The sequence below is a fragment of the Equus asinus genome, chromosome 13 (assembly GCF_041296235.1).
Source record: "Equus asinus isolate D_3611 breed Donkey chromosome 13, EquAss-T2T_v2, whole genome shotgun sequence".
Lineage (NCBI taxonomy): Eukaryota > Metazoa > Chordata > Mammalia > Perissodactyla > Equidae > Equus > Equus asinus.
Window position 1 is genome coordinate 16,378,102 of NC_091802.1, and position 23,528 is coordinate 16,401,629.

Consider the following 23,528-nt stretch of genomic DNA (forward strand, 5'->3'; position numbering starts at 1 on the left):
CACATGCCACAACTAGAAGAACCCACAACAAAGAATACACAGCTATGTACCGGGGGGCTTTGGGGAGAAAAAGGAAAAAATAAAATCTTTAAAAAAAAAAAACAAAAAAAACCAACCTGAAGTCTTTCTGTGTCTCTTTTTATCTGTTTATTAATCTTATTCAGTTGTAGGGCTTTCTTAGATATGCTGAATATAAATCTTTTATCAGGTGTATTTTGCAAATATTTTTTCCCAGTCTATGGTTTACCTTTTCATTTTTATGACCCTTTTTTTTTTTTTACTTTTTATTGAGATTTTGATAGTTTACAACCTTGTGAAATTTCAGTTGTACATTATTGTTTGTCAGTCGTGTTGTAGGTGCACCACTTCACCCTTTGTGCCCATCCCCTCTCCCCCTTTCCCCTAGTAACCACTAATCGGTTCTCTTTGTCCACGTGTTTAACTTCCACATATGAGTGGAGTCATACAGAGATTGTCTTTCTCCATCTGGCTTATTTCACTTAACATAATTCCCTCAAGGTCCATCCATGTTGTTGTGAATGGGACGATTTTATCATTTTTTATGGCTGAGTAGTATTCCATTGTATGTATATACCATATCTTATTTATCCAGTCATCAGTCGATGGGCACTTAGGTTTCTTCCACGTCTTGGCTATTGTGAATAATGCTGCAATGAACATAGGGGTGCATGGGTCTTTTTGAATTGCTGATTTCAAGTTCTTTTCTTTTTAAGATTTTATTATTCCCTTTTCTCCCCAAAGCCTCCTGGTACATAGTTGTATATTTTAGTTGTGGGTCTTTCTACTTGTGGCATGTGGGATGCCGCCTCAGCATGGCGTGATGAGCAGTGCTGTGTCTGTGCCCAGGATCCAAACTGGTGAAAGCCTGGGCTGCTGAAGCAGAGCGCGAGAACTTAACCACTCAGCCACGGGGCTGGCCCCTCAGGTTCTTTGGACAGATACCCAGTAGTGGGATGGCTGGGACATATGGTTATTTCTATTTTTAATTTTTTGAGAAATCTCCATACTGTTTTCCATAGTGACTGTACCAGTTTGCATTCCCACCAGCGGTGTATGAGGGTTCCTTTTTCTCCACAACTTCTCCAACATTTGTTATTTTTAGTTTTGGTTATTTTAGCCATTCTAAACAGGTGTAAGGTGGTATCTTAGTGTAGTTTTGATATGCATTTCTCTATGACAGTGTCTTTTGAAGAGCAAACTTTTGATGCCTTTATTTAAAATCAACAGTCTATTTATGGACTGTATTCCATTCTCTTGATCTGTATGTCTATATTTGTGCCATTACCATATTGTTTTGGTTTTTTTGCAGGGGGGTGGGGGTTGGTGCTAGCATCTGTTGCCAGTCTTCCTCTTTTTGCTTGAGGAAGATTGTCCCTGAACTAACATCTGTGCCAGTCTTCCCCAATTTTGTATGTCAGACGCCACCACAGCATGGCTTGATGAGCAGTGTGTAGGTCTGTGCCCAGATCCAAACTTACAAACCCCAGGCTGATGAAGCGGAGCATGTGAACATAACCACTATGCCACTGGGCCGGTCCTACCATACTGTTTTGATTATAGTAACTATATAATAAGTCTTGAATTCAGTTAATGTAAGTCCAGTTTTGTTGTCCTTTTTCAATATTGTTTTGGCTGTTTGCGGTCTTCTGCATTTCCATATAAATTTTAGAATCATTTTATCAATTTCTATGAAAAAGTTTACTAGAGTTTTTGCTGCAATTGTGTTGAATTTATAGATCAATTTGCTAAGAATTGATACCTTAACAACGTTGAATCTTCCATTCCAACATGGTATATCTCTTCATTTATTTAGATTTAAAAGTTCTTTAGCAGTGTTTCATTGTTTTCTTACACACATGTTAACCGTATTCCTATTTTGTGTATTTTGATGCTATTGTAGTATTTTTAAATTTTAATTTCTAATTGTGTATTGCTACTATAAGGAAATAGTTGATTTTATATTGAGCTTTTATCCTGTGAACTTGCTGAATTCATTTATTCCAATAGCTGTTTCCTAGATTTTTCCAGTGTTTTCTACATAGCTGATCATATCGTCTATGAATAAAGACAGTTTTCTTTCTTTCTTTCCAGTTTGTATGATTTATTTTGTTTTTTTCTCATCTTTTTGTGCTGACTGGAATGTCCAGCAGTGCACTTTTGAACAGAGGTGGAGAGTGGACTTCCTTGCTTCATCCCCAATGTCAGGGGAATCCCATCATACTTTAAACATTTTAAATAAAATTCAAATGTTTATGAGAACTATGATTCTCTTACTGTTTTCTAGTCCAAATAATTATACTCTGAGAATATATTTGTATGATTTTAATCCTTTGAAATTTTTCAAGGCTTGTTTTATGGGCCCACAAGGAATATGATGTGTTTTGGTGAATGTGCCATTTGCACTTGAAAAGAAACGTGTCTTCTGCTTAGAGTTCAGCCTGAAGAACTTCCTTTAGCATTCCTTGTAATGCAGGTTGGCTGGTGATAAAATGTTTTAGTTTTTATTTTTTTGGAAATGTCTTTATTTTGCCTTCAGTTTTGGAAGAATTTCAGGGTGAGGGTTTTTTCTGTCTGTACTTTAAAGATGTTCTGCTGTCTTCTGGCTTGCATTATTTCTGATAAGAAGTCTGATGTTATTTCTCTCTCCTCTTTTGAAGAAAAAGCGTCTCGACCCCCTCCCTGCTTTAAAGATTTTCTCTTTATCTCTGATTTTCAGTAATTTGATTGTGAAGTGTCTCCATATGGTTTTTCTTTATGTTTCTTCTGTGTGGGATTCACTGAACTTCTTGTATATGTGTTTATAGTTTTCATCAATTTTGGAAAAATTTTGGCCTCTTTTCAAATGTTTTTTGTCTCCCCTTCTTTTTTTTTTTTTTTTTTTTAAGATTGGCACCTGAGCTAACAACTGTTGCCAATCTTTTTTTTTTTGCTTTTTCTCCCCAAATCCCCCCAGTACACAGTTGTATATATTAAGTTGTATATTATCAGTTGTGGGTCCTTCTAGTTGTGGCATGTGTGATGCTGCCTCAGCGTGGCCTGATGAATGGTGCCATGTCCACACCCAGGATCCGAACCGGTGAAACTCTGGGCCGCTGAAGTGGAGCACACGAACTTAACCACTCGGCCATGGGGCCGGCCCCTCTCCTCCTTTCTGAAACTCCAGTGGTATGTATTGTTTGGTAGTGTCCCACAGGTCGCTAGTGCTGTGTGTATTTTTCTCAGTCTTTTTTTCCTTCTCCCCTGTGTCTTTATTTTGGATGGTTTCTATTGCTGTGTCTTCAAGTTCACAGATCCTTTCTTTTGCAGAGTCTAATGTGCTGTTAATACCATCTAGTGAATCTTTCATTGTAGATACTGTAATTTTCATGTCTAGAAGTTCCATTTGAGTAGTTTTTATATCTTCTCTCTTGTTCCTCCTCATCGTGTCCATCTTTTGTTAGGGAGCATGTTTCTAATAGCTGTTTGCATGTCTTCATCTGCTAATTACATCATCTCTCTTGTTTCTTGTTCTGTTTCTAATGATTGGTCTTTTTATCCTGGATGTGAGTCATTTTCTTATGTCTTTTAATGTCTGATAATTTTTTATTGGATGCTAGACATTGCAAATCTTATATTTTGGGGTGCTGTTTCATTGTATTCCTTTAAAGAGTGTTGGGCTTTGTTCTGATGCTTGCTTAAGTTACTTGTGATTAGTTTGGTCCTTTTGAGTCTTGCTTTTTAAGCTTTATTAGGGTAGAAATCAAGCAGTCTCTAGCCCCATTACAAAGCAGTATCTTTTTCCAGGTCTCTACCAGATGCCCCTTTTATTAACAATGGCTTTCTGCTTTGGCTAGTAGAACCGCAAACTAGTCCCAGCTCTGTCTGGACTTGAGGAATTGTTTAGCTTACTGCTTTCTCGGAGTTCTTTCCCTAGCCTCATAGAGTTCCACCCCCACACATGCAGATCATTATTCTGCAAAATATTCCAAGGAACTTCTCTGCAGATGCCCAGAATTCTCTCTCTACGCAGCTCCTTTCTCTTGTGTATTTTGCTCTTCAAATCCTTACTGCCTCGGCCTCTCTGAACTCCAGCCTCTAGCCCATCAGTTCAGCAAGGTTGTCAGGCTCTGTTTGAGTTTCTTTTCTCTGCATTGCAGCTTGGAAATTTCCTTCAGGCAGTAAGCTCTGGCAGTTGTAGGGTTCACCTTATTTGTTTCTCTCTCTGAGATCATAGGTCTTCACTGCAGTTATCCAATGTCTGAAAAACAATTGTTTCACATATTTTGTGAAATTTCCTAGTTGTTTATGGTGGAAGGGCAATTCTCATAGTAGTTAATTCTTCATAGGCTGAAGCAGAAGTCCTATATAAATTTTATACTTTGCAAAACTTTTTGGAATAATTGGAAGAAATAAATTCTGTCCTTTTATCTTTTAACCAGTTCACTTCTTCTTCTCCACACTTCTTCTGGATTGCTATTTACCATATAAGAAATTGATTTCATGTTCTGTTGAAACTCTAATGTAATATATATCATTAAATTATTTGAGGTGAGAGTATCTCAAAATACAGATTTGTGCTAGATTTAAAAATTTCTCTTAATATGGCATGGGGGGTGTTTATGAATTTTTTTAATTGAGGTATAATTGACATACATCATCCTATTAGTTTCAGGTATACGTGTTTTTATTGTTATTTATTAACTAACTTCTGTCCTAGAGCTAAATGGCCTTCATTCTGAGCATCACAGGTGAGATCACTCTTTCTTTCACTTTCTTTCCAAATATATAGTAGAGCCCTGAATCACTGGAGAGGGTAAGTGGATTTTTGTTTTAAGTTGCTCTGTGCTTGTTTTTCTTTGCTAGATTTGTTCTTTGTCTAAATACATTATATACAATTCTTGTTATCATTTGTAACTTGATTCAGTATTTGTTTTTGAGTAATGCTTATTTTAAAAATGTAATCACATGCGGCTGGCCCCATGGCATGGAGGCTAAGTCCAGGGCGCTGTACTTCAGTGGCCTTGGTTCACAGGTTCGGATCCTTGGTATGGACCTACACTACTCATCAAGCCATGCTGTGGCAGCGACCCATATACAAAATAGAGGAAGACTGGCACAGATGTTAGCTGAGGGCTAATCTTCCGCAAGCAAAACAAGAGGAAGATTGGGAACAGATATTAGCTCAGGGTGAATCTTTCTCACACACACACACACAGAAAGTAACCACATAAAGTTCAGTGTGCTCTGTTTTGGTGGCCTGGGTTCAGTACCCAGGTGTGGACCTATGCTGCTCGTCAGTGGCCGTGCTGTGGCAGTGACACATGTACAAAACGGGAAGATTTGCAGCAGATGTTAGCTCAGGGCTTCCTCAGCCAAAAAAAAAAAGAGTAACCACACAAACAGTGTTTTACTTGTCTGAATTTTTTTTCCTAGGTGGTATAGCTGTATGCTGGGAAAGAAATGCAGCCTGGCTCCTCTGAAGGAAGAACTTCGCATCCAAGGAGTAAGGCTTTGTCATTTCTGTTTCTATCTACTTTTGATGGCAATTGGAATAAAGAATTTTCCTTTATACCTTAAAACTCTAAGTGTGGTTTTTTTGTTCTATTTTTGCTTGTTTATTTTTTAATTTTGTAATTTTGGGGCTAAAAGGTACTTCTTATAAATTATTAAAATAAGGACTTCTTTGACATTTATAACAGAGAAAAGGTAGGGAAAAGAGAATGAGTAGAATATGAGAGAGAAACCAGAAATCAAAAAATCTGGTGTCTACACTGTTGCTGATCTCTCATCTGACTCCTTTATAGTTGGAGAAACTGAAGGCTACATGATAAGTTACTAGACCCAGAAAGATTCTTGGTCCAGTGTGCTTCCCACTAGAGTGCAGTCCATATGAGTTCAGCTCCTTCTGTTTGGAAAAGCAGGTGGCAAATAAATATTCCCAGTTTCTGGTATTTCAGCATGAGTAAGCATGAGCAAGATGACTTTTCAGAGAAAGGGGTCGGATGTGGAATCAGTGGTAGCAACCAAGTTTCTGATTTCTGGTTTCTCTCTGACGTTCCTCTTATCCTGTTTTCCCTACCACACCTCTTCTTTGTTAAAATTGTAACAGCTACAAAGTAGTTCCATTTTCTTTCCTAAAAGCCAATAGACAATAGGGAGACTACATAGCTGTGTCTTGCCGGGCCTTGGCAGTTCTCTTTCTTAAGAAAGAAAACAGAAAACCCTTTGAATCATTTTACCAGTGATTCTCTGAAATCATGGTATTTCACATGTTTTGGGTGTTTCATATATTTGGACTTTCCAGCTGGAACTATAAATTCTAATGTTTTATAGGAGGAAAAGAAACACAACTTTGTTGAGAGATCATTTATTCATTGATTATTAGGCAGCTGTGCATAACTGTTTTTGGATAGTAATGTTTGTTAACTGATAAAAAGAAAAACTAACATATAATTTCACATGAGGCAGTAGCCAGAAACATATTGGTAGAATGACTTCAATTTGATGAGATGCTGTTTGTTGGTTTCAGGTTCCTAAAGTCACCTATACTGAATTCTGTCAAGGTCGAACAATGAGATGGGCTTTAGCTTGGAGTTTTTATGATGATGTAACAGTACCAGTAAGTAGAGACCTTGCTTCAGCTTCTCCTAATACAAGCACATGGTGGGTTTTAGTAGGTCCTAAATGAACTAAATCTTTACTGTCCTGTTTCCATGAAGTTTGCCTCAAATGTTTATGTCATAATGGAGAGAGGGTTTTAAATAAGACACGGTCCTGAAAGGCTGACTGTGGTGACGGTGGGGCCATTCTCTCTGGGTTTGTGCAACACACTGATTCTTGTTCAGCAAACATAAATGAATTGGAAATATATCTTTTAGGAATTAAAAATTCAGGTAATGTAATCTGTTAGAAACACCTTGTGGGTGTAATTACTCCTTTGGACATTCCTCAAGAATTTAAATTGAAGTCTTTTAATTTTACTTTATCACTGCTGCCTTCCTAGCTGTCTCCTGGGTTTCCTGGGTGAATACAGAAATTGTGATTTTGGGTTGCGGGCTTTTGATGTGTAACACTTAGAACCTTTCACTAGAATGATCCCCATTTTGGCTTTAAGATGAGCACTAGAATATTGATCAGTTTTGAAGCTGGGTGATCCGTCATTATCCTATTCTCTCTGCTTTGTGTATACTTGACCTTGAACATTTTCTGTAGTAGAATGTTTAAAAAAATGATTTGTTCCACAAACTTCTCTTTGTCTTCTGTACTGCTATATGTAGAGGAAAAATGCTTATGAACTGGCTGGACTGAATAATGTTTCTGGGCTGTACTGAGAGGTGGTAATAGAATAGCACCTGTTTGTTCTCACATTTCCCTCACAAGAGTGATTGACTTACTGTTCCCTGGAGCCTCCTGCCTTAAGTTTATGCACACGTTGCTCGGCACATGCTCCTTCTTCCCATAGTACTTATGAAAGCCTGGTACCTGGTCCTTCAGGTCTCTAAACCCCTGTCCATACAATAGGCTTGTTCTGGGTACTCCTCTCCCAATGTCTTGGCCGCTCTTGGTCTCTAAAGTCATCTTAAATGTTGTTGTGTCTGTGAGCCTCTTTCCTTTCTCTCATAGGGCAGAGGAGTTAGAGACATGTGCAGAAGTACAAGGGGACAGTTTACAGATGCTCCTGAATACATGAGTTCAAAATTCAAAACTGAGCCCGTCCTTCCTGTACTCTGCAACTAGATGTGCTGCTGGGTTGAAATAAGTTTCAAGTGCAGTCCTAGTGAAGTTTCCTAGTGAAGTTTGAATGGCCTGTTGCTTAGAAGCCTAGACTTACTTCTGTACAATGCAGTAGGGTATCTAGAGGTTACTGTTTGAAATATTCACTAGTTAAAAAGATGTTTCTGCTTTTTTTGACCTCCCTGACAGGTTCTCCTTTCTGTCATCTTTTAGAATACCAGGGCTTTCACACCAAATGGTTGAAATCATTACTAATACCCTAGGCTATCCCTGTGCAGACGCTAACAGCTGCAAGAAAGTGGAACTGCGCCTGTTTGCAAATGCTTTCTGTTTAACCTGCTTCCCACATTTGTCGGCACTGCAGTTGGAAGAGCTGATAATGAGCTCTGGCGTTCTCCATGCCATCTCAGAGACCAGAGTCGACCTTGCCCTCTCAGATTAGTAGGTATTTCAGATCAAAGTATCAAAGGCCACTATGTTTCTATGTTAGGAAAATCAGCTTATTTTGAAAAGGAATCTTCTAAGCCTTCCTCCCTCCCTCCCTGTCATTTAGGCTATCCTTGAGCCCTGTTCAGAGTTTCAGCCATCAAAGAATGCCTCTTGCTAAGGACCTCAGGTTTCTCCCATGCCAGAGTGCTTATCCCTCCCCACTGCTACCCCAGCCCAAAGCTGCTAATAATGCATTCCCAGATGTTCCATTAGGTACACTTAAACTGCTACAGGGAAAATGGCAATTTCTGATTTGTGGTAACCCAGCAACAGTTTCTTAGCACTGGTTCCCTTGATCAGCAACTGCTTTCCCAGGGGTAACACCAGCGCTTTGTGAGGTGTTCAGTGGACTATTGTCTTGGTTCTCCTTCCCTCTACCTGGACCTCTCCTTACCCCTCGCTTTTGAAATGCTCATCTGGCTTTCCCCCACCTTGTTCCTGTTGGAGGTGGAGAGGGAGGAGGATTCTGCCTTAGATAAGGAGAGGAAGCCAAGGACTAGAGCTAGTTAAGCAGAAGTATTGACCTACTTCCCCACCCCACCCCCATTCCCGCCTTTTTAGGGTAAATGTGCAAGTTACTATGGCAACTTCTGTTTTCACTTATCTCAGGCCTACTGACTCCTTTCTGTTGGTGCTGAATGCTGAAAAATTCCAATTTATTGCTGATTCAAGTGCCTATACTAAGCCCATTGCTCTTGTCTGGGAGGACAAGAGCATCATCTTGCTCTTGTCTAAGGACCCTCTTCTTAGTTACAGTCATGTGCCAAATAACTTTATTTATCAACTTTAGACATTTTTTTTTTTTTCCTTTTTCTCCCCAAAGCCCCCTGGTACATAGTTGTATATTCTTCGTTGTGGGTCCTTCTAGTTGCGGCATGAGGGACGCTGCCTCAGCGTGGTTTGATGAGCAGTGCCATGTCTGCGCCCAGGATTCGAACCAACGAAACACTGGGCCACCTGCAGTGGAGCGTGCAAACTTTATTTTAGCAACAAAAAGACAAGTTTTAGTGTTGATAGAATTTTTGTACTATCCTTTCTGACTTCTGATGAATATAAGGAAGCATCTTGTAAGGACTATTCTTGACAGAATTTTAACAAGCCACTTAGAATGCCTCTTTGTCCCAGCTTCTCCTCTAGTTGTTCAAGGTGTCGTTTTAGCTTTGCTTTCGGAAGTTTGACACTTGTTAAAAGAAAAGGAAAAATAACGTGGCTCTAGTAAGTTGTGCACTGTTCGTATGAGCCTTGCCCAGGAACTCTGGTTTTAAAAAATTATTCCCCTGCATTTAAGACATTTCCTGAGACTTTCCTGTCTAGGGAGTAGTAACTAGAGGGCTTTTTGGAGAGCAGATGGGGTAAGGGGTCAAATTAGTTAGGTAGCCTTGTTAGTGTCAGAGCTGGAGTCTCCCAACAGTGCTCCATAGGTTTTCAAACTAGTTCTTTTTTTTTTTCTCTCCTGGGGAAGGTTAACCCTGCAATGACATCTCTTGCCAATCTTCCTCTTGTTTTGCTTGAGGAAGATTTGCCCTGAGCTAACATCTGTACCAGTCTTCCTCAACTTTTTATATATGTGTCGCTGCCTCAGTATGGCTAATGAGTGGTATAGGTTCACACCCAGGATCTGAACCCATGAACCCTGGGCTGCCAAAGCGGAGTGTGCCGAACTTAGCCACCATGCTTTGGGGCTAGCCCCTCAGACTAGTTGTAGATAGATTCCGTGTAGGTGCCCCAGGGTATGATACCCCCAGTGGAGTTGCTGGGTTATGGGGTATGAGTAAGTTTAACACTAGTAAATCTTCCTAAAGGGGTTGTTTATACCCCAGGGTTCGATAGTATTAGTTGGGGGCAGGCATCAGGTTGGTACTTCAGGCCTCACTCTCATTTTCATCAGAGCTGATCTGTTTTTGTCAATATCTTGTGCTGATTTTACTTGTTGCATGGATTCTGTTGTTAAGAAGTTTGGAAACCAGTACTATACCAGGCTATACATTATGCTATAAAACAGATGTGACGATTAGGGAGCTGAACTCTTGAGCCAAACCAAAGCTAAGGACCCTCTTCTTAGTTACAGTCATGTGCCAAATAACTTTATTTATCAACTTTAGACATTTTTTTTTTTTTCCTTTTTCTCCCCAAAGCCCCCCTGGTACATAGTTGTATATTCTTCGTTGTGGGTCCTTCTAGTTGTGGCATGAGGGACGCTGCCTCAGCGTGGTTTGATGAGCAGTGCCATGTCTGCGCCCAGGATTCGAACCAACGAAACACTGGGCCGCCTGCAGTGGAGCGTGCAAACTTAACCACTCGGCCACGGGGCCAGCCCCAACTTTAGACAGTTTTAATTGCCTTGATTCTGTTTCTATTCAGAATTTCTATTCATAATTTTGTAGTATGTATAGTAAAATATATTCTATTCATAATTCTGTAAACTTTTGAAAAATATTGAAAAATACATGCTTTTATAAAAACATATCTGTTATAAATTTATGCGTTAATGACTTATTTACCAGTAACCCAAATTCCCTCTTGTGCTCACTCCCAATTACTAACCCTCCCTCTCTCAATATTCTGCTGTCACCATGGTTGGTTTTGCCTGTTTGCAATCCTTTGTATCTGGCTTCTTTTGTGCAAGTTGTGTATGTGGGATTCATCCGTATTGTTATGGGAAGGAGAGTTCATCCTTTGGAATAGTATTAGTCTATCGTATGAATATACTACAATTTATTTATCCATTCTACTATTTAGAGACGTTTGAATTGTTTCCAGTGTGCAGGTATTCTGAATAATGTTTCTGTGAACATTCTTGTACAGTGATTTTACGTTTCAGTTGAGTATAACCCTAGGAGTGGAGCTGCTGGGTCGTGGGGATGAGTGAGTGTAACCATAGTAGATCTTCCTTAAAGGGGCTGTTCAGACCCAGTGGTGTTCGATAGTATTGGGAGTTGCTCCACATCCTCACCAACACTTGATATTCTAACAGTTGTATCATTGTGTTTTTAACGTGCATTTCCCTGATAATTAATGAAGTTTAACATCTGTTTACGTAATTATTGACTATTTGGCTATTCTCTTTATGTCAAGAGTTCTTGACATATTTTCCTACTGAAGTTCTTGCCTATTTTCCTACTAGATTTTCTGTCTTTTTAAAAAATTGATTTGTAAGCATTTTCTAAATTTTCTGGACATAGGCCCATTTTAGTTGTGTGTATTACTCATATTGTCTCCTAGACTATAGCCTGCGAACACCTGTTGTTTGGCCGGGGGGGGGGAGGAAGATTAGCCCTGACCTAACATCCGCCACCAATCCTCCTCTTCTTGCTGAGGAAGATTGGCCCTGAGCTAACATCTGCGCCCATTTTCCCCTATTTTGTGTGGGTCGCCTGCCACAGTCCCCGCCTAGGATCCAAACCGGCGAACCCAGGCTGCTGAAGCAGAGTGCCTGAACTTAACTGCCACACCACTGGCCCAGCCCCTGCGAAACCCTTTTGATGAACAAAATATTTGTGATTTTAATGCAGCCCAATGTACCAGTCTTTTCCTTTGTCGTTAGTGCTTTTTGTGTCTTAAGAAATCTTTACATCAAGGTCATGAATATATTCTTCTATATTATTTTCAAGAAGCTTTATCATTTCATTTTTCACATTCAAAGAACTTTTTAAGAAAACTTTTATTATGGAAAATTTCAAATTTATAAAAAAAAGAACAGTTTAATAAACTCCCATTTACCTGTCACTCACTTCAACTATTGACAGTTTGTGGCCATTCTTGTTCCATCTGTACTCCCACGTACTCCTTTCCCCCTGCCCTGATTATTCTGAAGCAAATCTCAGACAATGTTATTATTTCATCCATAGCTATTTTCATATTTATCTCTGAAAAGTAAAAGTTCTTGTTAAAAAACAGAATGACCATAATGTCATAGTCACACCTAAAAAATTTAACAGTAATTCCTTCATGTCAACTATATAGTTGATCAAATTTTTCTCATTGTCTCAAATGTTTTAAAGTTTGTCAAACTAGAATCTTAATGTTTTATACATTGCACTTGGGTGATATGTTCTTTAAATTGATTTTTCTCTGCAGTGTCCTCCCCCTTCTCTCTGTCTCTCTCTCACTCCTTCTCTCCTTCCCCTCTTCTTTCATTCCCTCCCTTTCAGTTTGTTGAAGAAACGGGCGTATTTGTTCTGTTGAGTTTTTTACATCTGGATTTTTCTGAGTGAATCTGCATGATGTCAGCATGGCCCTCAGACCCTGTGTTTCCTGTAAATTGGTAGTTAGAGCTAGAGGCTTGTTCAGATACAGGCTTGATTTTGGGGAGGGGAGGTACAAGACTGCTTCCTAGGAGCTGTTTGGTGTACTTCCATTGGGAGGCACATAATGTCTGCTTGTGTCTTTGTGAAATGTGAGCAGTCGTTATGATCATTGCCTAGATCCATTAGTTCATTTAGAGTTGCAAAATGTTGACAATTCTATCGTACCTTGTTTATTAGCTAAGTACTTTTATAAAGAGAAACTTCCTCTTATCAATTATTTGGTTACCTTGAGGTACAGTTCCTCTGGTAAAGGTAGGATAAATAGTTGATTATTTTACTTTAGTTTTCAGTTTTAAAAATAGTGAGTTAGTGGTTCCTTAGCATCTCCCACAGTGGCCAGAGAGGGTGCTTTGGTTTTTGTTTTTGGAGTGTTATGAACTCATGGATTTGCATTTTCAATATTTTTCAATCCATTGCACTTGCCTTCTTTATTGATGCACAAGTTGTGTCCCTGCTTTGGCTGTGAGGAGTTTATTCAAAGTTGATTCCCGAGTGCTCTGATCATGACCATCATAGTCTTTGGTAGCTTCCTTGCTTTCTAGGGTGATAAGTTGTTCATGGCTCATATTTTTTCCTGTCCCAGACCTGGCATCAACCATTTCTCCAGGGACATCTGGTTAATTTCAGTGGGAAATGGTATTTAAAGGTATCTATGGGCACTAAGTTGCTCATTGTTTCTAGGATTTTTCAGTGGGTAGAGTTAGGAATTATTATTTTCTTTTTAAAGATAAAATACATCCTAAGTTCACCCTGATACTTTCTTTTTCTTTCTTTTTCTTTTTTTTGAGGAAGATTAGCCCTGAGCTAACATCTACCACCAATCCTCTTCTTTTTGCTGAGGAAGACTGGCCCTGAGCTAACATCCATGCCCATCTTCCTCTACTTTGTATGTGGGACGCCTACCACAGCATGGCTTGACAAGCAGTGCCATGTCCACATCCAGGATCCAAACCAGCAAACCCTGGGCTGCCAAAGTGGAATGTGCAAATTTAACCTCTGCGCCACTGAGCCGGCCCCCACCGTGATACTTTCTATTCAGTTTCTACTTACCTTCATCAATTGTCCATCAATATCTCCCGTTCAAAAATTGCATACCAAAAATCTTAGTCCTCAACCATACTTACATAATTACTTCTTTGTTTTGGTCCACAGTATCCCACAACTATCTCAGAATTAACATTACCATCAAGAAAATGATTTGTGAAAATAGCTATTTTTTCCTTTTTCATTTCTTTTGTCCTTGGGGACTATGTCCTGATGGATTTTAAAGTTATTTGGAATGTTTCCTCTTTGTGGGTCTATGCCACCTAGTCTATACACAGGTTCATTTGTTTCATTTTACATTATATTCTTAGGAATTGTCTTTTTTTGTGTTAAATTTTGTTTTATAATTGTAAAAGATATTTACATGGTTTTGAAAATCGAATCTGAAAAAAAAGATATAGTCAGAAAATCTAGCTTCTTTCTCTTGTCTTTTTCACCCTAATCCCTCACTTCTCCATGGGTTACCAATTAAATGATTTTATAATTTATCCTTCCGTTGTTTATTTTCTTAATATAAGGAAATACACATAAAGAGTTATAACCAACGCCTTCTTAGATAGGTAGCATTCTACATAAACTTTTCTTCCCCTTGCTTTCTTACTTGTACAGTTTTTACATGTATCCTGGGATTGATTTCAGTTTTAAGTAGTAACCTGTCAGATTAAGATAATAGGAACACCCACTGCACTGTTAATAAGGAAGCTGCACCCTTCCTAAACAATAAAGTATTCAGTCTACTTCATGGCAGTGTTTGAATAAGACACAGTTGGTGAGATAATCTGGCTGTCCTTCCCAGCACACCTCCTGTCAGTATTCCAGCCAGGTGTCAGTGTTGGCTCCTTGGCTTTATTTCTGCAAATAATGACGGCCTGTGCCAAATAACAGCTCACAGGCATTCTGCTTGTTCCTGAAGGGCCTGGAGCAGTAGCCGTTCAGAGTGTGGCAGAGCAACGAAGACTCCAGTGCAGTGGCCAAGAGCACTCCTTTCCCCGAATCAGGAGCATTCTAGAAGCTGCTTTGTCACAACAAGGAGGCCGTGGCTTCATGCTCAGCAGATCTCTAGTGAATGACTGTCTTCTTTTCCTGCAGATACCAGGGAGAACTTAATGATTTCATGCAGCTTGTGGCTTCATTGGAAGTTTTTGTCTTAGCTATAGTTAACAGCAGAACTTTGGCAGCATAGCAGATGCTACACGGATTTGTGTCAAGTTACACCTGATTTGAAGGTCTCTTGACTGCACCACTGAGATCTAGAAATTAAAGAAAGAGTGAGGATGTAGGGAATTTATAGGCAGCCCTGCTAGGTAAAGCATATTTCAAAATTTAAGAACTGCTTTTGTCCAATTTTTGGTTTCAGTCTAATGTGTTTTTAATGATGCAACAAAATAACACTTGAAGCTCCTCCTCCTATTGATTACTCTTCATTGAATCCTTGCAATTCCAAAGATATAAGACCTGTATCCCCTATGAGATTTACAACTCCCCACCAAACTTCTTTCACATTATAATTTCATCTGGGTGATATACTAGTGCATTTTCTAATCTGAAATCAGTTGTAAATTCATCTTCTGGTTCTTCGCATTAAACTGAATTAGCCATTGTAAATGATTTATTTTTTTATTACACTTGAAAATGTTGAATTATTTATGTTATCTTGCCTGCTAAACTAGATTACGACAGTTTGAGTGAGTGTACCACTCTTTATTTAAAATATTTGTGGTTTGAGATTACAAGCATATTAGCAAAATAAGATCATTTCACTTGGGGAAAAACAGATAGCTTCTGTTTACTAGCATTGTAGCAGGGTATAAAATTACCAATACCAAGGACCTGTGGGGTTGAATTTAACTATTAATTTCTAACACCTGCTCTTGTATTTTACTCTGGCCCTTGCCTATTAGGAATTTCCCATTAAAAAAAAAAAAATCTTTAAAAAAGAAAGAAAGGGGGCCAGCCCCATGGCCAAGTGGTGAAGTTTGTGCGCTCTGCTTCAGCAGCCCAGTGTTTTGCCGGTTCAGATCCTGGGTGCGGGACGTGGCACCACTCATTAAGCCACACTGAGGCGGCATCCCACATGCCGCAACTAGAAGTACCCACAACTAAAAATACACAACTATGTACTGGGGGGCTTTGGGAGAAAAAGGAAAAATTTTTAAAAGTTCTTTAAAAAAAGAAAGAATTTCCCATACAAACAAGAGGAGAAAAGGAATGATTGCTATAAGCCAGGCTTAAGTTAATCTTCAATCATTTAAAAACTTTGAGAATTTCTAGAGTATAAATTATCTGTTTGTTGAATGCCTAGTTTCTGTAATAGAGTCAAACTAAAACAATCCTGAGCATATGTATGTGGATGTGTGTATTAAAACAATTCACTAAAAATCTTCAGAAATACCAGATTTGTTGATTGACCATTGTATATAGATAACTGGGGCCAGGATGCAAGGTAAAGGAGCCATATATGAGGTGGAGAAGCTTTCATTTTAGTCCTGGGATAAAGGGCAATAAATTGTCTATTTTGTTGTTTCTGACTCCCTCAGAACTTGGAAAGTGGATCCTTGGTAGAGCTCTTGTTAGGTTTGGTGAGGACGCATTTCTCTCCTTTAAAGTGACGATGAGTCCGTTTTGGAGGAGTATTGCAGGCCAGCTCTAGCATGGCGAATGAGAAACACAGCAATATCTTCACTTTGCTGGTTGGAATTTGTGAGCACAAATAATTACTGCCTCTGTCGGAAGAGATATGAGGTGCTATTCTTTTAGGCCTGTTCGTGGATGACCTTTGGTGTGCTGGGTGGGCTGTCATAGGTGGCCCTGTTACAGTGACTTCGCTGTAGTATCAGCCTTGGGTGTTGGGAAGTAGAATGGGGAGTCTGATTCTTGTCTGCCTTCCTCCTCCTACACACTACCATCTCTATTCCTCCCCAGCCTAATAGTTGTATCTTAAGCTCTTGAGTGCAAAGTGTTAGGCTCTCAGGAGACTGTAGAAATTGTTGCTTATGCTGCATGATTGAGTAATAACAATGCTACTGTCTTACAGTCCCTGTTAATTTTTTTCATCTTGTCTGAAACATTAATTAAACAAGTTCAGACTCAGACAGGGCTAGGAGTCCACTATCCATTTCTCAAGAGCAGGTTCTTACTTATACACACACCCTTTGGTTTTGGTCCTTTCCTTCTAAACTTGTCTTCCAGTGTTCTTTAATTTCCATTTTTTATTAATTTATATTTGATATAAAGAGAAAATGTGGATTGTTTCTTAGAAATACCTTCTGAAAGTTTTCTAGCATAGAATAAACTAGCTGTTTTGTTGCATGGGGTATGGGGTTGCTGGTTAGTTCTTATAAGACCTCGCTCAGCCATTGGACCTTACTGTGTATGCTCTGTCACTGTTTCCAGGCAGAATTGAAGTTAACAGGAGCACAATTATCAGGAGCTCCTTTTTATAGGCAAAGATTTTCAAAGCTGACTAGGGAGAATCAGGCCTGGTGGTGTAGTGGTTTAGTTCACACACTCCACTTCGGGGGCCTGGGGTTCACTGGTTTGCATCCTGGGCACAGACCTACACACCGCTTATCGAGCCATGCTGTGGCAGGCATCCCACACATAAAGTAGAGGAAGATGGGCACAGATGTTAGTTCAGGGCCACTCTTCCTCAGCAAAAAAGAGGAGGATTGGCAGTGGATGTTAGCTCAGGGCTAGTCTTCCTCAAAAAAAAAAAAAGAGCTGACTAGATGTTTTCTCTTTTTGAGCCTTTCTCTATATAATCCTCACCTGTTTGTTTTGACCCTGATCTTAGAATTATTTTTCAAAGTTTTGATAAATTTAGTCAACAAGTACAAGTCTGTCACTTAAAATGAAGCATCCATAATATATCTGGTCTTAGCTAAGAGTCATTTAAAAGAAACAATTAGTAAGTTTTTACTTAAAAAAATAAATTTTATTTATTTTTTATTCAGTATAGATGACATATTAAAGAAATAAATTTTAAATACAGACGTGTCATTTGGTTTTTAAAATGGAACTTGAGTCCCTCTAGTGGGTAGAGTATGATTCACTTTCCAAGCTTGAATAGAAAGATGACAGTCTTGAATTATGTGGAACCAGCTTTTCACATGTTCTTGTCAGTGCTGGTGTCCCCTCTCCCCAGCTGAGGGGCAGTGCTTAGCTAGCCACTGGCTTGGCCCTGACATTAGCCAAGCTTCAGCAGCCCTTCTCTTCTGCCCATGTGATTCTGCTGGCCCTGGTCATTCCTAGCATGTGATCTTACAAGCTGTGGTTCACCGGCTCCTTGCCTTCAAGCCTCAGCAAGCATAAACTCAGAATACAGACGAGTAGAAAGTGTAGGAAGAGTATAAAAAGAACACAGTATCCCCAGGGTCCTTGAGATGCCATGAAAGAAATAATTGCATAGGCCTGTTTTGGGCACAACAGATAGATTAAGGACATTCAGTAATTAAGATTACATACCGATAGCCAGAACACAGGCAGCACGGTATGGCAGAAAGAACCTGGGTTTCTGGTTCAGATCCTAACTTTGCAGTTACTAGCTGTGTGACCTTGAGCTGGTTACACAGCCTCTCTCTATCTCAGTTTTCCTTTCTGCAAAATGGGGAGTGATAAACCTATTTTATAAGGTTTTTTTAAGTAAGAAAAGTAAACATGAAAGGCCTTTGTGTTTTCAGTGCCCTGTGTTTGATAGCAGAAGTTATGGAAATTCGTGTAGCTGAGTTCATTGTAATACATGGGATTTAATTATTTGGATGACTTTCCCCTCTTCTCTCATGCCTTCTTTTCCTTTCAGTCACCACCAAGTAAGCGAAGAAAATTAGAGAAGCCGAGAAAACCCATTACATTTGTAGTGTTGGAGTCTGTGATGAAAGAATTATCCCTCAAAGCATCATCTTTGGGCTCTGAGACGGTGGAAGGCATAGTAGTTGTGACGACATGGATTGAAAAAATTCTCACTGATTTGAAGGTACCTGGTTAAGCACATTGAAGAAGTACTTAGAATAATCTCTCTCTCTTTTTTCTTTTTTAAAAAGGAGTTTTGAGAAGAAAAAAGTGGTTTCCTATAAAATTCTGTTTTTCCTCCAAATAGGTCCAGCATAAACGAGTTCCCTGTGGAAAGGAAGAAGTTAGCCTTTTCCTAACAGCCGTAGAAAACTCCTGGATTCATTTAAGGAGAAAGAAAAGAGAACGAGTGAGACAATTGAGAGAGGTTCCCCGAGCTCCTGAGGACGTCATCCAAGCCTTGGAAGAGAAAAAGTCCACCCCCAGAGAGTCTGGCAGCAGCCAAGATTTGGCTCAGGGCCCCTTGGAGAGCACCCCGTGTGGGTCCACTCTGCAGGAAGGCGAGACTGCCAGTGCTGAGGGCCATGGCCCAAAGCAAGATTCACCTTCCCAGGAAGAAAACCCAGAACCCATGGAGGATGAAAGGAATGAGGAAAAGGGAGAGAGAGAGGTTTTGGAAAGTTGTAAAAGCTCTAGCAATGGAGCCCAAGACGAAGAGGCTTCTGAGCAGTCCAGCAACCCAGTGTCTGACAGGGGGAATCATCTCCAGGAAGTGGCTGGACATTACCTGTTCAAGTGTTTGATAAACGTGAAGAAGGAGGTAGACGATGCCCTGGTCGAAATGCATTGGGTTGAGGGCCAGAACAGGGATTTGATGAACCAGCTTTGTACCTATATACGTAACCAGATCTTCAGGCTTGTTGCTAGTTAACTCCAAACTTTTTGCATAGTTGGGAAAGTTGTGTAAAGCAGCTTGCTTTGGAGTGGCCTGTGGGATGGCAAGAGGAATTCCACCATTGGCCCATTATGTGGAGTTGTCCTAAAAAACAAATAAATTAGTCCATTTTTAAACACACACACACACACACTCCCCCCACCCCCCAATTCCCTGTTTTTTTTTTTAAACAGGGCATTGTAGTATGGTAGTTCAGGAGGAAGAATTGTGGTTATCAGCATCAACAAAAAGCCATCAGTAAACTCATAAGGGATTTAAACCTGACTTGAGCTGATCACCTTACCTTTAGACTGGTTCTCTGAGGCCAAAAGGATTATTTTTGAAGTCTGAGTCAGAACTGAACAGAGTGTCATGCTCTCTCTCACCCATAGTTGCTTCTTGAGCAGGGGTGACTTTCTCCTCTCCCATGTTGAGGCAGTACACCAGGGCAGATACACCCTCTGCTTTCTTCTAGAGTCAACTTCAAGACTGAAGACTTTGTCTGGGTACATATGACTGATTACCCTGTGTCAGTCCTGAGAAAAGAACTGGCCTGATGCTAGGTGGTGGGGGAGTCAGGGAAGGAAAGCTTAGTAATGCCAGGAAGAAGGGCCAATCTGAGGACACCTGGGAACGTCACATTCCTAACTCATGCCTGTTTTGATGTTGCTTATTTCAGAAACAGAATTAGGTAAGCACAACTCCCAGATGAGGCACAGCAGAATGAAGCCACACCCTTACCTCTAACCTGTTAAAGTACTGTTTTGTAACGGCTTCACCATTGTATCATTTTTGTTTGTTTTGACATTTAAAGTGGAGCTTTGTTTGTGTTTAATATAAGAGTATTCAGAATTGAAAATTGTCAATCCTGTTTGAATCCTAGGGTTGTGGAAAGTATTTTCTTGGCTTCGAATGGGTAAATGATTGATGATAGAAATAAGAAATGGAGCAAGATAGTTAGGTGCAGTAGGTTGCTTAAGAAAGTCTGATCTATTGGTATACAAATTATAGCTGATCAAATACTGCTTTTTGTGGATTTTCTTCTCTTCCCCTCTATGATTACCTGATAGCATTGGAGAATTCTGAGGCCTTAAAACATGTTTCTAATTGGAATATCAGGGCTCAGCAGGAATGCCTCTGGAAAAGGAGTCCCTTTTTTTGTTCTCTTGGTGTCTCAGTTACCCTCTGCTGTGCTTGACTGTCACAGCTTGATTTTATACCAGTAGCCTAGGGTTCTATTTAGACTGAAAGTTTTGAATGTGATGCCAGAGCTCCCTACCCTCTGCAAGGAAGACTGGGGATGAGTGGTTAAGCCATGCTTTTGAAAGGTGGCTGTTGGTTAGGGCAGAAAACTGATGACCTTGGCATATTTTGGCAGCAGCTAGACCAGTCCCTCAGCAGAAAAACAGGAAATGAAAAAAGGACCATATTATACCTCCCTGTGGCATTGGAGACAGAGCTGCAGAAGAGAACCTGTTAACCAATCAGTGTTCTTAACCTGGTCCATAAACTTCCTGGATTATTTCCAAAAGCTCTGTGAACATGTGTGGGTTTTTTTCCTGGAGAGAAGGGTCCCTGACTTAGATGGATCAGTAACCCACTGAGGATTGGGAACCACGATTCTAGTCCAACCTCTCATTTGATAAGATGAGGAAACCAGTGCCCAGGGCCTCATAGAGCCAAGATTCAGTCCAGGGCCTTGGATTCTTCCCATCCAATAATCTGTGCCCCCCACACCACCCCCTGTGCTTAGTTCTGATGACACATTGGAATCATGTGCTGGACCCAAACCTAGTTTCCATCTTGATAGAATTTTAAGATAATTGAGTTAGGTGGCAACTATTTATTGGAAAAGTGATCAATAAGTATTTATTGTTTGCTTGTTTGTTTCATTATAAAAGAGTAGCACATGCTCATTATAGATTTGGGGAAATGAAAGTAGAAAACAGCAACAGAATCACTCCTAAGTCTCAGCCATCTTAAACACAACCACTATTGGTATCTTAGTGTTTCCTTCTAGTCTCTTTCTGTAGATGGGGTATGTGAGTGTGTGGGTTTAACTTTGGTTGTACTCATGGTGTGTATTCAATTTTATATTATGCTTTTTTTCATTTAACATCTTGTATTTTTCTATATTATTAACAGTAATGTATTTATTTATACTCCTTGTCTGTTCAAAATGTATTTCAGGCGCAGTGTTAGCCTTTATTTAAGTCTAGTACTTAGAGATTCCCAGAGAATACTCTGTGTAACTGGAGACACAAAAGATGTATCTTGTGTCTGTATTGTTCCAGTGGCCCAGGTTTAAGGCTTGGTGTCATGGAGGAGGTTTTATAGGTGTTAATGCTCTTAGAATTTAAAAAGTATGTGATGAAGGAGCTTCCACTACTAGAGCTGTTGAGTGCCTTCTTTGCATTTGCATATCTTCATTTTCTTCTCTGATAAGAATAGTTTATGTCTATCTAATGAGAGAACATTGGAGACATTTTTAAAAGACATCTAAAAGTTCTTTTAGTTATGCATATACTTTATAATTGTGTGATGTGTGATAGCATAGACCTCTGATACAGGGGGGGAAAGGAATTTTTTTCTTTAAAGAAATAGGTTATTCACCCATGTATCATAATATTGAGTGATACTTGCCTTAAGTATGGGGAGGTCAAATTCATGTTGATAGACTGGTATGGAATTAAATCTTTGTGGTATTATCTTAAATTCTGTTTTGGTCCCTGGCATTGGCTTCTGACCTCTTGATAACTAGAGTGAGAACAGAGGCTGAACTTGTTTTCCAAGGGGACTAAGGCTGCTTTTGTTCTTTGGGATCTGCTTGGCTTCCACCAGTGTGGTTCCTTCACCCCACATCCTTGCCCAACTCGTCACGCACCGGAGCACTCCTGCGTGTCCTAGCAGGGTCAGTGTTTCCATGGTGGAGGTTCAGCTAATCTTAAGGGTTCATGTTGATTTCTTACAACTTTAGTATATGTCTTTTAAAACGTGAAACCTCTCTTCTCTTGATGGGAGTCAAAGCTTACCATATGATCACACCAACTTCTAAGCTCTGACAAGTAATAAAACTACAAGGTGTGGAAAAGATGCCAAAGCCTGTGGAAAATCCAAGTCCTCTTAAGAGACGGGAGTAGCCCGTCCATCTTACTTAAACCACAGCATTTTCCTCTTTAGCCACACGGGGGCATCTTTGGCCCTTTTATGAAGCGCCTTAACTTCACTGTGGAAACGGATAAAATTGTGTCCTTGGTATTTTCTTGGAATATCCAGTTGCTAACCAGTTAAATATTTTTATGTAAACAAGTACATTTTCACATAAATAAAATTTGAAAAATAACAGAAAGAAGAAAAAACCCACCACCCTGTGGTCTTTTTATCTGGGCATAATCTTTTAACCTTTTTATTTTTCTTGATAGTCCCAATTGACTATTTTTTCTTTTCTTTCCATCTGTCCTGCTACTCTAGAATATATCCAGGTTGGGGTGGTCCTTTGGATCAACTTTTTATTGGTATCTAGTTAATGAGGGTACTGAAGGTGAATTTTTAGTGATCTTAAATAGTAACTTTTCAAAAGCTTTATGTTCCAGGAAGATTAATAGAGCTCTAAGAAAGAAACTGTTTCCGATGTTCTTTTGTCTTTTAATTCTTGTTTTGGTTTATCTGGCAGGGTGACTAGCATGCATATAATGTGTTGTTTACATCAAAAGTGGGCACAGTTGGTGTTGTGTGTATTACATGGGTTAGTGGGCCTTCTTTCCACAAGGGGTGTTTGTGTGTGGAACATGTAAATTACTCACCCTGGGGTCTGTGTGGCTTCAAGGAGAAGTTCCATCTACCCTTATGTTTATGGCACAGGATCAGATGTTATGAGCGGCCACTCAACAGATCTCCACGTTAGGAGGAAGAAGATCCAATTTGGAAAACTAAGGAGCCCTCTGGGAGCAGAAAAAGTCTCAGCGGTGCAGCACTTTTACAGCCATCCAGGAGGTTCCCCTAGGAAAGGGGGGCGTGACCACATCTTTTTTAGAGAAGTCAGTGCTCGGGAGATTTGGTTTGCCAAACGGCACTAACCCTGGTGAAACTGAGAAGAGGCTTACCTGTGAGAATGGACTGGCTTCTGCCTCCTGGAGCAGGGCATTGATCTTGAACCTTTCTAATGCTCCTAAGTACAAACCTCCTGGTGCTGGTGCCAGCATAGTATTAGAAAACCCTGCATGGGGCTCACC

General features: G+C 39.8%; 1 protein-coding gene across 1 annotated transcript in view; it reads left to right on the forward strand.

The window, feature by feature from the left end:
- METTL16 (methyltransferase 16, RNA N6-adenosine) overlaps positions 1–22,917 on the forward strand; it is a 78,258-nt gene extending 55,341 nt beyond the window's left edge. The window contains exons 7-10 of the mRNA XM_014826987.3: positions 5,434–5,503; positions 6,530–6,619; positions 18,373–18,546; positions 18,670–22,917. Of these exons, the coding sequence (XP_014682473.1) occupies positions 5,434–5,503; positions 6,530–6,619; positions 18,373–18,546; positions 18,670–19,293 (958 nt within the window). The 3' untranslated portion in view covers positions 19,294–22,917. The remainder of the gene's footprint in view (positions 1–5,433; positions 5,504–6,529; positions 6,620–18,372; positions 18,547–18,669) is intronic.
- The last annotated feature ends 611 nt before the right edge of the window (positions 22,918–23,528 follow it).